At 40.6% G+C, this 17,129-nt stretch overlaps 1 protein-coding gene across 2 annotated transcripts in view; it reads right to left on the reverse strand.

The window, feature by feature from the left end:
• The window catches only part of Stet (stem cell tumor), a 365,074-nt gene that overhangs the window by 13,414 nt on the left and 334,531 nt on the right, over nucleotides 1-17,129 (reverse strand). For both annotated transcript variants that reach the window (XM_071795513.1, XM_071795511.1), the window contains exon 8: nucleotides 10,887-10,999. In XM_071795513.1, the coding sequence (XP_071651614.1) occupies nucleotides 10,887-10,999 (113 nt within the window). The remainder of the gene's footprint in view (nucleotides 1-10,886; nucleotides 11,000-17,129) is intronic.

Genomic DNA, 17,129 nt, shown 5'->3' on the forward strand with positions numbered 1-17,129 from the left:
ACAATAGAAGACAATTCGACGCACGATAGTATCGCAATAACAGCAGCGCGTTCGACAAACTCTGCAATTCGCATGTTTCGTACTCACGTAACATGTAGCACCGTGGAACAGGCGTGTAGCGCGCAGCGCGCAACAATTTCAACCCCGGGAGCAACGGTAATGTATCAGACACACGATCGCGCTAGTTAAACATTAATATCGCGTCGGACGGGCGGATGGTGCTTCGAGAATCGATGCGGCGCCCGCCTATATATCGTGGGAAATGAGCGAGGACATTAGTCGCTTCCTATGTGGAAATGGTGGGCGACCGGCCGGGTGCTGGTGATTCGGCCGCGTCTAGAGTGGCCGGGCACCACCTGACACCTGGGAACCTGCTGACCGATCGCTCACCGCGAACCTTAACCGTCCGACCCACCTTTGATCCGTCCTAAATTACGAGTGCTGTTCGGACAATACGTCGCGCGTCGCGTCGCGTCCACTTTGACGAGGTTGCCCCGATTTATTAAGGTCACTCCCGCCGCTGTTGATACACGAGATGTGGGGGTTGTTTCCCACATTCTCTTTTAGTTACAAATTCTTTCCGTAAACTGTAGTACATTCTTCTCTGATCAAAAATATCGAAGCATCGATAGTTCTTGAATTATAAAAACGCTTGAAAAACTAGAACAATTAATTTTAATTAAGTTGCGAAGAAGGAGAGAGGAAAAGAGAGAGCGAGCAAGTAAACAACATCCTATTTTTTAGGTAATTTCAGACGAACTGCTCTCTTTCATAAAACTTGAATTTTTTTTTTAAATTATATAGACTCAGGGATAACACGTTGAATTGTGTCATACGCATTGTGCGAAACTTCGCACGCGTGGCATCCTCATTTCTTGCGAAACCGACGATTCAATTGAATTCGTCGCTACGCACTGGTCATTAACGCGCGACCTACATCGAGCTGCAGCAGCAGCCTTCACGGTAGAGCCATGCGAAGCGCCCCTGTTTCGTAAACTACCTACACGGAGTTTCCGCAAAGCGCAAATCGCGTCTAAGCCGGTGTGCACCGGAGCGACGTGGAAATGCATTAAGGATGCAAACATCAATTCGTGCGAGTTCGCGAATGTTCCGAATTACCCGCAATGAATTATTAACGTCCGCTTAATAAATGATCGAGTCACATCCAATCGGAATATCCAATCGAAAGGAAGCAATTATTCGAGACGCGTGGAATTAGATGGCTCACAATATAACTAACGTCGCGCTCCGGCAGCCATCAATATTTAAGCAATACCACGAGGATGCAACTGCATTTATATCGTGGAGATAAAGACAATTAGCTCCGGTAAAACTTCATCCGATGTAACTAAGAAATCCGACATAGAAATGTGATTATAAAGACACTGATAAAGTGATAAAACCACTAATATTTATTATAACAACGATTATAGATCACATTAGCCAAGAAAGAAACGTGTGATTTATTGCCATGTCTGTAATGCAATATAATGCAATAATGTCGCGTAGCTGCAATAGCGGTAATACGATAATATAAAAGAGAGAATTTAGGGGTCTCCCCCCTTCCCCCAACTGTCATCACCAGTCTGTTTGTCGTCGTGCCGTAGTTAATTGAAAGTTGAAGCACGCCGAGAGACCACTTTACCCCAGTGCACGACGAACCATGCTTCTCCTGTTGTAGTAATTGACTCGAGTTAACGGATACTAGCTCAAGAGGTTGCTGATTTCCCTCATCCGCTCTCCTTGGTCCAACTTAGACGATGCTGCGAGTATTTACGGTTTACCGTCATTTACCTAACCGAGACTATAGGAAACGAGCCATAGCGAATAGCTTATTCGACCAGCTATGCTAAATTAACAAATCAATACTTTACTAAATTGACTCATTTTAGCATTCAATTATCATCATTAGAAGAATTTTTCATCTTTCTTAGGATTAAAATATTTAATTAGCAGTACTAATTGAAATTCCCTTTACATCGTGTTTCTATGTTAAGTTTCACACACGCATACGTACCTTGATAAATATTATGTTACTTTGAATCTGATCTTATTTGAATACCATTTATGCAAACAAATTTTATTTTGGCGATGTTGTTAGGATTGCAGGTAATAATTAACAGATCGCTGTATTACTATTAAAAATCGTTTAACTGCATTAATCTCGCGCATGCTACGTTTTCTCGAAATAAACGGTATACTCGTTATACTCGCGAGTAAATTAGTCTCGTAATTGCAAAGAACGTTCGTGGAATTAATTACGTAGTTTCAATCGCCAAGGCATTTGTGTAAAAAAAGTGAGTATGTAAAAGGATCAAACGAGGATATTTTGTACGCTTTCTAGCAACTATATAAGAGTACATGTACGTGCATATACCGCATGTAGATAAGGAGAAAGAAAAAGTAAAAACACGGTAGCAAGGCGCGTTGCGAAAATTAGCGACCTAGCGCGAGGACCAGCGCGATGACTAAAAGAAAGCGGGGAAAAAGGGGAAAAAAGGAGGGTCGCCAAGCGTAATATAGTCCTCGCGGACTTCTCGTGGGTTATGAAATTCATCCGAGTCTTCGTTAGTGCCTTCGGCTTTGCCTTAAGGAAGAAAGCATGAAAGGAAGTGGGTCGACGCGGTCTGCCAACGCGACGCACTAGCGCAAAGTTAATGTCTTCGCGACCTACTCCTATGATTACAGCGTGCAGCTCTATCCGCTCCCGTAACTTGCTGCAATCAGCCTATCTGACAATGAATATCGCTAACTCCGCCAGATACGAACATGTCGGAGAATATCACTGTTGACACTCTGAAAAAGAATTTACGAGAATTTTATCTTACAATTTCAATAAGACATCCCACAATTTCTTTGCAGTTTCTGCGACAAGTTCTCAGCGCCACGAGAATTTAAGTCGAAAAGCCTTAATAATTTACTTCAAAAGTAACTGGGTCTTTCATCGGCCAATCGTGATTTAAAGTTAAGATTTAACGCGCGATAAGAGGTGCCGCACATATTTTTCAACGTACAGAATATCATCGATTAACGACTCGTTGACACCAATAACCGAGTCTGTTGGAACCAAACGGCGCAACGTGCAACAGGTGCAACGAAACCAGCACGGAGGCAGCGTCCAATAGCAAAAAAGACATGAAAAGTGTTGGAGATGCAGACACTCCATATGACTCCTGACGTTTTTCAATCCTAAGAAAATTTTGCATACATCAAAATTAAATGTAAATTTGATTGACGAATGAATTAAATTAAGAAGAACTTTTAAATAATTAAAAATCGAACTTTTAATTATTAAAGCATTTATTGAAAGCATTTAAACGACATAATTTTGTTATGTAATAGTATATAATGTAAGCCATTAAAACCGTTGGATTCAAAGTTAATAAGATTTAACAATATTAAGGGCATCCATCTCTAAGAACATTCCCTAATTTTAAGGGGATTTTGTTCTGGTATATTTCCTTAATTTCTTTCAGTTCCATAACACTAAAAAAAAATCGAACAATTAACATGTAAGAAAGCATGGATGAAGACGATATTGTGTTTCATTTGCACCTAACCTGCGATTCGAGTGAGAAACGAAGCGGAGGAGGAAAATCGCGGAAACGCGTGCACAAGGCCCCGACGCGAAATAAAATGCTCTGCTCCGTATATATCGCGCGGGGTGGAGGGGACAGGTGGGAAAATAGAGCGCGCATTTTAGAATGCGCACGTGCTAGGCACGTCGATGCATTCGTAAAGAGCCCCTCTCCCTAGGAGGCGAAAAACGGATGGGACGGCCGGAACGAAATGGTTGGAAAACAACGAGCGGAGGTTCTTTTTCGCTGCGCGGAGAGAACCGCTCGATACGCTCTCTCGCGGCGTTAAAAAATTAGTAGTTAACCACTTTACGCGAGACGCCGCCGACGTGCACGGATACGAGCGTGTGCGCCCCTGTATCGGTGCATTTTTGCACGTTTCTCTCTTTTTATACGGGCGCACTTATTCTAAACGTTTTGGAACGTTATACGTTCTTACGAGCGAATTCTCAGCGATTTTGCATGCAAATTATTAATTGTCAGCTAGGTATTACTAAATCAGAAACGTTTTCTGTGTGCGCAAAAGTGAAATAACATACCTGGTGCATTATCTCTTATGAATTACATAATCATCATTTTGGAGAAATAAATTAAGAGCGTGAATCGTACAAAACAAGCGAAATTTACGCCTTGTGGATACAATTATCTCCCACATCTGTCGGATTTGTTGTTAAAATCATACACATTCGTTATCTATAAAAGGCTAACAATTCTCTTTTGCAATCGTTGCCTGCTTGTCACCATTTACGAGCGAAACAATAGCGGATTTTCGCTGTAAACCGCGAATATGGAACGGTACTAGCGACGTCAATCAGGCGCCAATTAGATATCCATCAATTTAATCCGCAATTGTTAACGAAGAAAGGACATTCGCGAGCAATCCCCTCAGGAACAAAGACGATTATCGTGCGAGAGAATGCGACGGGGATGTGTGGGAGAAAGAGGGAGGCGGAAAATCGAGGGTACACTGTTAGGCGCGCGCGAGTGCAGGCGCGCCGTTGCATTCGTAAAGAGCTCTTCGAGCGAGAGAGGCTGCGGGAATGGAAGGCGACGGAAAGAGGACAGGGACAAAATGCGAAGCCTCCTCCCTTTTCCCATTCCCGTTACGCGCCCGCGCCACCGGTCCTGCCGCGCGCGATGCGAAATTCTAGCGTCGTCGTTCCCGTGCAAACGAGGTACGACGGGCGTCCGAGAGCCGAGGGACTCGGAGATCGGTAGCTTCAAATCGATGAACACATTCGGGTGTAAATTGTGAATACTATCGCGAATATAAAAGCTTACTCAAATTCGCAGATATCGCTCTCTATATCAATCGTGTAAAATATGAGTAATGCAATAGAGTAGTAAGCTATGCAAAGCTAATTAATATCATTCGATTAATTTATTTTTTCCGTCCTTTTCTTATAAATCGAAAAAACTTGAAATAAATAAGTAAATAAGAAAGAAAGCCGAAAAAAACTTAAATCTTAATTTGTATCGATACTGTCGTTATCTTCGTCGATGCCATTTGCTGGTGCATCGAGCCACCGCGAGTGATGCGCCATATGAATATACTCACTTGGAAACAAGGTGTGGAATATACACGCGAGCGACGCACAGCGCACACGGGCGTCGCCCGTTTTTACGTAACCCGATGCATAAAATATAATGTGTGAAGTACGTCCCGGGCACGGGGAAAAAGGACGAAAAGCTGTCGGAATTTTATGGTTACGGCCGCGATATTTATGGCAGCGGGATTCTGACGCACATGTATAGCGACGGAATATGAGAGGGATCGACTTTGACGAGGTGATCTTTTTCCTTTTTACAGCGATCCGCTCACGCCGGCGAGACTCTTTTTCCTCGAGTGATTATTAAACATTCGGCTCGTCTCATCCGATGAAAAAAATATACGATACTCGCGTAGCGTTGTGATTACGCGACTATATATCGCGAATAAATGTATAATTGTATCGCAAATGAAACATGTCACCAGGATGGACGCGGTATTTATTATGCAATCGTTGAAAAGACTGTAATATATATATAAGATTAAATTATATTAGATGTAATAATAATATAAATGTAAATTACAAATTTAAAATTACGCGATTGATTGTATTAAAATTAGATTTTATAATTATTTTTATGTTTTATACGTTTTGAATCTAAAATCTTTAATTATATAATAGTAAAACAGTAATAGCTAGAAATATTTTTTTTTAATATTTTATCATTTTGTCGAATATATTTTACTAGGTTTTTCGCCCGCGCTTCGCGCTTTTTTATATTGTATGTAACTATATGAATTATTCGGTAATGGAATATCATCTGGGTTCGATGTTTATTGCAGAACCGTGGCGAAATATACGTATAATATAAATATAATAGCATTTTAATATTAAACAAGAGTTATTACATCACAGCCCTTTATAATATTACTGGCTTTAATATATGAACCATTTTTAACAACGAAATAAATTTGAAAATATGGCAATTCGTAATGTTCTTGTTGTGTCAAAGTTCTTATAGTTTCCCATTTCTATATTGGATTATTCCTACATGATTATAATTTTCAATTTAATATAGTAGATGTATATAGCAGCAGCTCGAAATCATTCTTTCGGATCCAACGCGATTAACGTCTCTATGGAGTTATATCCACCACGATAGCCGCATCGGTACTCAAAAATAAAAAATTCACGTTTGCGAGCATTCAATCTCGTGAAGAGCGGTGATTCAAAAATGCTAAAATTTCCAGAGCGCGTCCACTATTCGCACCCAGCAACTCTCTGTTTCTCTCTCTCCCTCTCTGCCTTTTTCTCTTTCACACATGCGCATTTTTGCGCGGTATTCTGAGCGCGATCATCGACACGCAAAATTTCAGATCGAAAGCGAGGAGTTCGCCCAGTATCAACATTTTGTACATCCCGCATTTCGTCCCGTTGTTTTAATATCCCTTTGACGCAATGGCGGCAGGCTGTGTCCGCCGGGGTTTTTGCGCTGAAAATATTAAAACGGGCGGAGGGGTAGAGAAAAACACATAGTGGCGCCCATATATATGCATACGCAGACATACGCGTGCATACACACATATAGATATATTTGCACGCATACACAAAAAGGTGGCAAGCAAGAAGAGCGGAACCGTACATCAATGGCTGTATATAAAGCGCGTTCGGATTCCTCGCGATTAAAATGTAGTGTAAACGGCTTTTACTGCCATCACCCCCTCGTGTCCTCCATTCATTTTTTTTATTTCCGCTGAAACTGGCCGTTGCACTCTTTCGCGAGTTTAGCGCGACATAGCCAGACTTCGGGAAACCACGTATCGCGCACATCGTACCCGAAATGGGGTAAATTACAATTCGCCGATATCGGCAAAATTGGCTGTTAAAGTTATGTCTATTTTGAAAACAAAAACGATAAAGATATATATGTATAAACGATATACAGAAATATATAAAACACGCATGCTTAACAATGATACAAAAGAAGACAAAAATAAAAAAAAATAATACAAGAAAAAGACAAATAAAATTATTATCGATAATAACGATAACTGGACAAGTTTTTCCCTTAGACTTGACGTTCGCGTAGCGTTTCGTCGCCCAATTTAAAGTTTCTCTCGGCCATCATCAAGCTCCCCTTGTTTCCGGGATGATCGAAAGAAATAAGTGGCTAGAGACTCTAATGAGTCTGGACAACGCGGTCTCGTGCTGAAAGAAAAGTTAAGGGCGCGCGAAAAAAAAGAAAAGAAAAGAAAAAAGAAAACTTGAAATATTGATTCTCGGAGGCTCGGGTGCACTATCGTCGTTGTCGACGTCGGCTATCTTCGAGTCGAGTTAATGCACCAGGGACTGGGCACACGCAGTCATGCATACGAACGACGAGGCGCGTCGTACGACATGCAAATACCGTCGTATAATTGCTGGTGTCACGCAATCGACTCGACAGCGCCGGGATGACTACGACGATGGCGACGGCGACGGCGACAACAACGACGACGATGACGACGATGATGACGACGGCGCTTTGACACGAAGCCCTATCCGTTCCCCAGCAAAAAACTGTATATCGGGAAACGTTCGTTAATGATAGAAAGAGAAGCTCGCGAACAGAACGGCGAGCATGTCGCACGAAATCGACGAGACGGAATTAATAAGAATAAACAAATCGCGTTACTCGGTAAATTGACGATATTGTTCGTTCATTGTTTTGCGAGTTTAATCTTTCCAGATGCCGTTGGTAATTTGTTAATTGTTTAACGACATAGCTAAATATTTATTATTATTCAGATACACAACGTGGCCTTTTGATATATTCAAGGAATTTTAACTGAGATAAATAAATCTAACAGTTATATATATGTATATATGATTTCACATAATTAAGAAATCAAAATAGAAAAAATGTTCATACTTAAGTACTTCATACTTAAGTATTCATATACTTAACCTCGAGATATACTATAAACGCCCAATTTTAATGTTCAGATTATCTATTCTCATTCTCAGCATCATAAAATAAAGTATCTATAACATAAATATATATGTATATAGTTTTTTTATCAATACAATTCATTTATATACGTCGTTATTATAAATCGTTTATTCTATAAATTTCATACGACGGCAAATCTCTACCTCGCAGTGCTATTCGCTCCGACGTCCAAATTTCCAAGTGGAAACGGTCGAGCAATAGAGAGGACAGGGAGTACAGCCAGCAATAAGCGCGACGATGTCGTAAACGATATTAATCCGCGCTACTCCGCAGAAGTACATTTATAAGCTACCCCTAGTTTCACGCCGCACTGAGGATAATTTACTCTCACGTGGTACACCAACCGCATAATTTAAAACGTTGATTTACATGCTTTATTAGTTTGATGATTACATTTCAGCGATTTTTTCCTTTTTTTTCTTCAATATATCGCGTAATATTAATTGGTGTACGTGATACAGCACGTATACTTTCGCTATTTTATAACAATGAAATGTATTTAAATGTAACTCACATAATTGTAACAATATCTACGTAACGAATGGTCGATTATATTACCTACTCTTGGATAAAAATAAAAATAAATATCTTGAATTCCAAATAATATGAGCATAAATATTATTTTTTATTTAACAATAAGTTTCAATAAAAATTGATGTAAATACAAATTAATTTCTTATGTATTCTTTGTCATTTTCATAATTGATTAATTTAAACAAATATTTAAAATAACGACATTTGCGAGAGATATGCATATACTTATTCCTTTTTACACTGTTACAGAAAAAAGAATATTTTCCGTCCAAAATTAATTGGGTATGTGTCTGTCGCCACAATTCGATCAATGTTAAAGAGTCGGCTGGTCGAAGGAAGAAGAGCGGGCGATGCAAGGCGCGCAAAGGTGGAGTGCTGCCGCGAATGAAAGGGAGGAGGGACGAGGAATGTTGGTGCCGTTGCACTTGCGTCGTTGCAATCGCATTACATCGTCGCGACCGCGATGCATACGAAGTAATCTCGTCGCGGTGGGCCCAGACAAGCTGTCGCCGCGACGCATTCTTGCGGGTGACTTTAGACGAACAGAGATGGAGATACGCCGCCGCTCCGCTCGAACGCGCGAAAACGGTTAGACAAAGACAATCGGAAGTGCGCAATCGGGAAATTTCACGAGTTATGAAAACGACAGAGAGGCGGAGATGGCAGTCGATAACATTCAGAGGAGCTTGATGCCTCCTGTCGTAAATTGTAGCGGCGTGAAAACCACGAGGGAACATCCTTCCCCATTTTTGCAGTCTTCGGTGCTTTTTTTTGTAGTGCGTAAACAATTTATTACATCTACTTTCAGTATATCGTTTAACTTTTTTTTTTTCACTTTTGTATTTATGATTGCAATATACCTTTTTACTACGCGATATTTCTCTTTTGAGTTTCATTTTCAAGATTACCTTTATAGCATTTACATCGCTTTGCACTTGCAACGCACAATTTTCTGAGCACCTTGTACCGTGTACTGTAATAACGTATAAATGTATAAATGTATTAAAAAAAAAAACATTCACCGTCCATTATTGCAAATTCACTAATAGTAACATCGTCGCTACTCTGAAATTCCTATACCTTCGTTCTTCTATTTAATTCCTGAATCCTCTTTGTCTCCCGTCCGGCTGTGGAGTTAATTATTCATGCGCTCCATTTTGCCACGTTTTACTTTCATGACCGCTAATAACTTGGGATCTGCGTCTAATCGAATTTATGCAAATGACAATCAGATGTATACAGATACGTTTACCTGCACGTGTTTCCTGGTATACACATTTCGTATATATAATATATATATGTATACATATACATATACACGGGATAGAACAATTTACCGGAATTACTCGGTCGCCTTTGTTGTCTCGATAAATATGCAAAAATGTTTCGCACAGAAATTGGTTAGAAAGGGAACAATGCAATAATGTAGAAGTAGCAGTATTACCGCTTAAAATTCTTAAATAATACATGATATAACAAAGGCAATGTTAGGTAAAAATTTGTCTCGTTCTCTTCTCAATACAATAAATTGTAAAAAAATTCAGCTTGTCACCGATAAAGACATTCGAGACATCAGCTTACAATTATTTGGAAAATACACAAAATTACGAATGAAAAGCCGTTTCATTAGTCCAGCTGTCAGCGTACTTATATTAACATTAACATTTTAATTAAAACGCCTTGTTATAGCAGGGAGCATATGTTCGGGTAATTAGCACCCTGTATATCTTGGACGTTTTGGATTTCAGTTATGGTGTTTGCGTTTCGTGATATACATCTGGCTTGTATTTATATGTATACCGGATTTACAATTCCGGCAATTCTCAAATTGCACACAAAAACACATCCGGTAGAGGAAAATTTAGTACTACAAGAGGGAAACAGAGAGAAAGAGAACAGATTGCACTGTTATCCGACTAACCATCGTAGTACATAAAATAAAAATAAATTAAATAATTAAGAAATTACAAATATAACACCAAATACGCATTGTGTTCTATTATAAAATCTTTTTAACCTATTTCATTAAAAAACGCGATAATTAATCAGATAAAATTATAATATTTAAACAATAAAATATTTTTGTACGAAAAAATTGTAAGGTTTGCATAACTTTTTCGAAATAGATTTTTAAAATAAATAGTAGACAGTTTTTGAATTTAATAATTGTTTCGAGCCAAAATTTTGTTTCATCTAACTTGATGCACGGCGGAGGTTAAACAAGCATTAATGTAGATGCATAAATCGTAGATGCACCATAACATAATTCACATTGCAGACGACATTACTCACCGGCAAGAACCCCGGCCATGTAAACCGCGGCGATCCTCAGGCTTCCGTGAACCATTTCCAAGGGAAGTCCCACGACCACCTGTACCCCCAGGTTAAACAGCAGGTGAAGCCACCTGAAAAAAATGTAACCGCGCGGTAAATTACTAAGGCATGTCAATTGTTCTGTTGGAGCACAAGATGCACCAGGAATTTAATTCAATTACGGCACAATTTGCATGCAAGCAACTTCTGAAATACGTCTCTATGGCGTACTCCATTATTGCAGGATCAATCGCAGCAACTGCGTGGATGCTACGTAGATACAATATTGGAATATTTTCTTTCAAATATTAATGCAATAATTATTATAAAAATCGTTAAAAAAATAAAAGTCCACCTATTATTTAATAATAATTATTGTAAAATTATTTAAAAAATAATAATTATTTATTATATTAGTGAAGTGTCGCGATCGATATTGCGATTACTGTATTATAGAATAAATTAGATATAAATTCTCTCTTTCACTGTCGCAAAGTTTTAACCGCGGAACCCGAGTTAACACGTCGATACAACTTCAGCTGCTGAAGATCTGGGAAGTTCGTGATGTAGATCCAGTAGTCCAAGAAAGGAGAGGTTGTCGTTAATCGTGAATTATAACGCCGCGGGCAGTTAGCTATAGTTTTAATTAGGAACATCTCGTTAGCAATGTTTCCCTCGCCGCGGTAGATATAAGACTCGACGACGGAACCGGCCAGGACGCCGCGCTGAAGGGAAAAGTCGAAAATGCGATGAAGTGCGATTCGCGATGAATTCCGCGAAGGCGGTTCGTGACTATCGGCGCGGCCAAGAGAATTACGGTAATTGTGCCTCTCTACTTCGGGCGGCAAAGGAAGGAGTGGATCGCGGCCAAACAATATTCTTATTCGCTCGCGGCGTCGTTTCGACAAGAGTGCCGCCGAGAAGGTTACGGAGAACGGAGTGAAATAATTGCGAGATACCAGCCGCGGTCGGAGGAAAGTTTTATCAGCGACTTCTGGGCCGCAGAAGCACGAAAATCCGATACCCGGCCTGGCCGTTATCGCGAAACTTCGGCCGACTAATTATTACATCTCGCCGAGGCGCGCGAGCGCGGACGCGACGTCAGTAAGAGGCAACAATAAATCTCGCAGGAAATGGTGTGGTTTCGCAATTTCATAAAATACCGTGAAATGCGAATAAAACGCAGGGAAATAAACGTTTGCGCCACGAGGTATCTCGGCGTCGGTTGAATCGAGATTAGAACCGAAACCGAAGGGATTTCGGGCGAATTCGGCAGCGAAACGGTTGGAACAGAAGCAACGCGAGCGATAAGAAGGATGATACGATCGAGACGTTGATCCTCGGAGAATTCGACCGACCAGCCATGGTTATCGGCATGAAAGAAAACTCCGCAAAAAAGAGACTGTAGAGCAATTATGAATATTATCTCGCAGTAAGAGGAGAAACTTTCTAAGCTCAGAGAAAGGATCGTTTTCTTATCTATCGTGTCGCATGCTCGAGAGCGTGGAAAATCTCGGAGAGCGATTTCAGTTGACACGGACGCGAGATCTAGGTTGTCGTGAGAGCGCGCGCGACAAATGCTGCACTATTATCTCTTATTATAGTACAAATAATTCTACTGTAATACAACAGTACTTGATTACATCATAATAAAGAACTTGATTCTAGTTTAAAGGAGAACGTTACTTTTTCTTAAGAGCTATATTTCATTCCCCTATAAGAATCATTTCATTTTTTTTTAGTCTTATGCAATTATATAAAGAGAATAAGTTATATTTCTTATAAACTCATAGTTTACAAGAATATTTTATAAATAATTTATAAAATATTCTTATAAAACCATTTTAGCTTTCTTAATTTCTAACTTATATAAAATTCTCGTTTCATTGTTTTCTCTTTTGTCTTTGATCATTTAATATTTCAATATATCGTATAAAAAATGGAACAAGAAAGCTTATTTAAAAAATTGGACATTGATAAAGCGGGAACTTTATTCAATCTGTGATAGATCCTGGTATACTTTCTTAATTTAAACACGTATCCATTAAATCGGTGACGTAAATTTCTTGCGTTCATTGGATTTTTCTTCATGAAACGAGACTTGATTCAAAAGAGAGGAAGAAACGATTTCGTAGAAGTCGCTTTGCACCAGGGCACTGTTGGCCGCAATTAGCCTGCGTATACCGTAGTCCCGTAGCCGCGACGTGCGCCTAGGAAGCGACCAATTTGCATCGAGTACGAGTCTAATAGTCGTCGTGCGCCCTGTCGCAATGCGGTCAAACGGAAAGAATGCGATCGTTGAAACGCTCGAGCGTCGTTCGCGAGCGCGTCGCCGGTCACCATCGGACCTCATCGACAGAAATGGATGCCACGATCTTGGGAACCTCTGCGGTCGTCGCCATTACCAAGAAACGAAGTCGATCTAGAGGAGAGAAAGAGGGGGGGGGAGAGCGTAAGCGAGGCAATCGTGATTAGGTCAGAATTAAATCGACGCTCGGAATTCCAACGGGTTTCTTGCCACCTCGTTGCCGCGCGAATGCAAATGGGCGATGCCCCGATCGCGAGGGCGGAAAACCGGAGGTCGCCGCCGCGGCGGGACAGACGTGATGTATAGACGCCGATACGTTTTCAGAATGCAATCATCGGAATGGAACACGCGCGTAAGGTGTCGTGTGGCGCCGAATGTGGGAGGGCGGTTCATAAATTTTCGACGGGCTTTGCCGTCGATGCTATCCGCCAATAGAACTTCGACTGGACCTTTGCACGATGGTCTTTTTCAATTTTTCATACGGACTGTCGTAAGTTTGCTCTAAATATTCATTTCCACTTTGCATGCCCGATAAACAAAAAAGTCAGAAACTTCTGACAATTTGTTGTCAATTCGAGATAAAATTTATGATTAATCGGTGCTTTTGTAAAATTATACTGTAAGAAAAATATGAATTTCTCATAATCAATGTAAAACTAATAATTTTATACGCGATTGCCAGTAATTTTATAAAATTAATAAGCTATATATCTTCGCACACACAGACCATCATTAAGTGTCCATTACATAATGGATAATCAGAGAAACGTAAATTAATGCTTTAATAGAATCAATATATGCATACTCAAGTGACGTGTTCGATAAAATATAACAGCGTCTGCCATTGAACAATGGCCCGTACCTCTCTCGCAATCAGCAAAATCTGCTCCCAAGACATTCGAGTCACGATAAGGTTCTCAGACCGACCGCGCCAATTTCAGTTAATTGGATACCAATTAGATGAATTCTCGGGCATTGCGAATGGCGGACGAATTACGACGAATTTCTCGATTTTCGCGCGAATATATTCCCCTATCCGCCCAGCTTTTTCCTTAGCCATCTGTTTCGGGTCCACGACAGGAAGAGGCAGTGTCGTTCGAGGACCGAATTTCCATTTCGACGAATACGAATGACGGTAACCGGCCTCCTACGACGGATATCTATTCGTTTTATCGTTTTCGTCGTGTCGTCTGGGTAGGGAGAAGAACTGACGACGGGCTTCCAATTCCGACGATTGCGTACTTACGATGAATCACAATGCGATCGATATCTTAGATTGCCAATCCCAAAAATAGTGAATAGTCACTCTGAGGATAAACTATAATCAGTTTAAAGTTCTTTTTACCAGCGTTATTTAATTCCAAATGTATTTTACTTGAATTGTAAGAATTTCTAGCAAAATAAGACTGCTACAAAAATGCTTGTAAGAGAGGTCCAAGTGTTTAAATTCTCATTAAGCACATTCTTTGAAATTTTCATTAAAGAAAGAATCGACTTCATATTCGCCAAGACCGAAAAAAGAATTATATCATTCTGGAAGAAATTAAAATTTAAGACAACAATGCACTTGAAGTAATAAAACAACAAGACTGATAGCATTTTGACATGTCTAGCAGACAGCTGTGTTTAATTCGACAATTCGCGATAATTCGCGAGGAAAACCGCGGGATCATGTAAGCGGATCAAAAGTATTATCGAACACAGTCGGTGCCGGTAACTTCGTATGAAGCGAGAACGAGGGGATAAAGTTCCCAAGCAAGTTGACTCTAATGTTCCACGGGCGCAAGTGGTTCCGTCAGCGCCTCTAACTACTTGCTAGTAGTTAATTACGCGCCGAAAACTTCTTACTTACGAAAGACGAAGGCATGGACGAACCCGAACCCGTCGACAGTGATGCCTCAGCAGTCGGTGAGTTTGTCTCGGGGAAATCTCTACCTTAATTCTATCGACAGATTCTTTGACCAATTCGGCGTCAATCTCTCTTTAACTTGTCGTGGTGCTGACAGTTCTCGAATTATATAAGCGATCGAATGTAAAGTGAGTTTGGCGGATTGAATCTCCGAGATTAAGTACCTTATTATCATCGTTTTTTTTTTAATATTTCGTAAACTTGATATCTTTTCAAAATTCTAATTATCGGGATTATCAATCGTCATTATCAAAATATTCGCTGCATATATTACCGATTAACTTTTGTAATATGTAATTACTAGTATAATTGCAATTCCATAATGATCGCTCTTGGGAAAGAGATTGAATGTAATTGCGTGCGTAATATTTGTTTGGCAATCTTCCACAAGAATTTTCATTCTCGCGGAAAACAGGCTGGCGAAAGTTTCGATCCACGTGGCGCGCGTCGCGTGCACGGGGGGCGAGAGGGAATATCGCCTCTCGGCGATATTAAGGAGCACAGCCTCCCGGCGCATTTATGCGACATTAAAAGGACTCGCAGCATAATGGTGTGTCGCCGCGCTCGTCGCGCATGCATAATGCCGCATCGGCAGCGCGCGAGTGACGAGGGCTTATAGAAGCGATGGGATGGTGGACATCGTTATTTAAATTGAGTTACGAGTCGAGAGATTCGGGCGTATTCTTCTTTTCTCCTTCTTCACGGTGAGGAACTTCGGCATGATTTACGAAGCTCGAAAGATGCCACGTTCGCGAGCGTTCTTACGAAGAAGGCGCATTATCTTAACGTCTACGTGTTTCATTATCGCTAAGTAGCAGTATGTAAATTTTGTTATATAAAGAATCTAGTATGTTTTTAATAAAATGTGGATACTATTCAATTTTTTTCTCTGTGAATGTCAAGAAAAAAACAAGAGAAAGTGTGTGTGAGAGAGAGAGAGAGAGAGAGAGAGAGAGAGAGAGAGAGAGAGAGACAGAGACAGAGACAGAAAAGTTTCCATAATTCTATAAATTAATTAAATTTAATAAGTATATAAATAAATGACATAATATATAATTTAAATTATCTTTTAATTAAAATCTTTTAATTAAAAAACAAACGCTCTTTTTCTCATATGGCTGTATTCACGAGTTAAAATTTAATGCCTTACATATATCAATACAATTATGTTATCGATAGTATCTGTTTACGACAGCGTCGACTGCTATTCATTGTAGAATGTAGAAAATAAAAATGCTTCGTCGCTAGATTCTTGCGTTTTTTGGATACGGACGCGCGTGTCCGGCGGCGATTCGGACGTAACAAAGCGTCCTCGTGAATTCAAGCTTGATTCGCGCGAATCGCTGATGGTACCACGGGCGACGAAATACGGAAGCGTGTCCTGTCTCGAGCGACGCGATCCTTTCGATGTGGCTTGTATTTTGCGGACTCGGCGATACCATTGTGTTCGCTCCGACAACGCTGCAGTGCGCGTTGACTTCCCGCAATTACGGCGATTGTCTCGATTTTTCCGCGCTTCCGGCTTTCTCACGGGCCGCACCGCGCGCGAACATGGAGAGAGAAGGAGAGAAGGAGACGGAGAAACAGGACGGAGACGCGACTTCGGAGCATGACGGCAAAGACAGTTTTCACATTAATAACGGAGGAAGCTCGATAACGTCTTTGGCGGAGGTAACGGGCGTTACGCGGAGACGGAAAAAGGCGCTCGATAGCGCGGGCCATCTTGTTTTTATAATTAATCGCCTGTCGCCCGACTAAAGCGTCAGGCTTTTTACGCGTCGATTATGGATCGCGCTTTTGGTCTCTTCTGGCAGCTCGTGTGTCACCGCTGATGCATTATACCGCTTATCATAACCCCGATTTATACCAATTAGCGTAACCGACACGTGATGCTCGCGTTACATAGCCGATCCGAGGGTCACTGACATGTATCGATAACGCAAATAAATAAAAAAAAAAAACTACCATTGCTTTATTATTATCCTTGTTCCTTGTCGCAATATAC

This window comes from Temnothorax longispinosus, chromosome 12, assembly GCF_030848805.1.
Source record: "Temnothorax longispinosus isolate EJ_2023e chromosome 12, Tlon_JGU_v1, whole genome shotgun sequence".
NCBI lineage: Eukaryota > Metazoa > Arthropoda > Insecta > Hymenoptera > Formicidae > Temnothorax > Temnothorax longispinosus.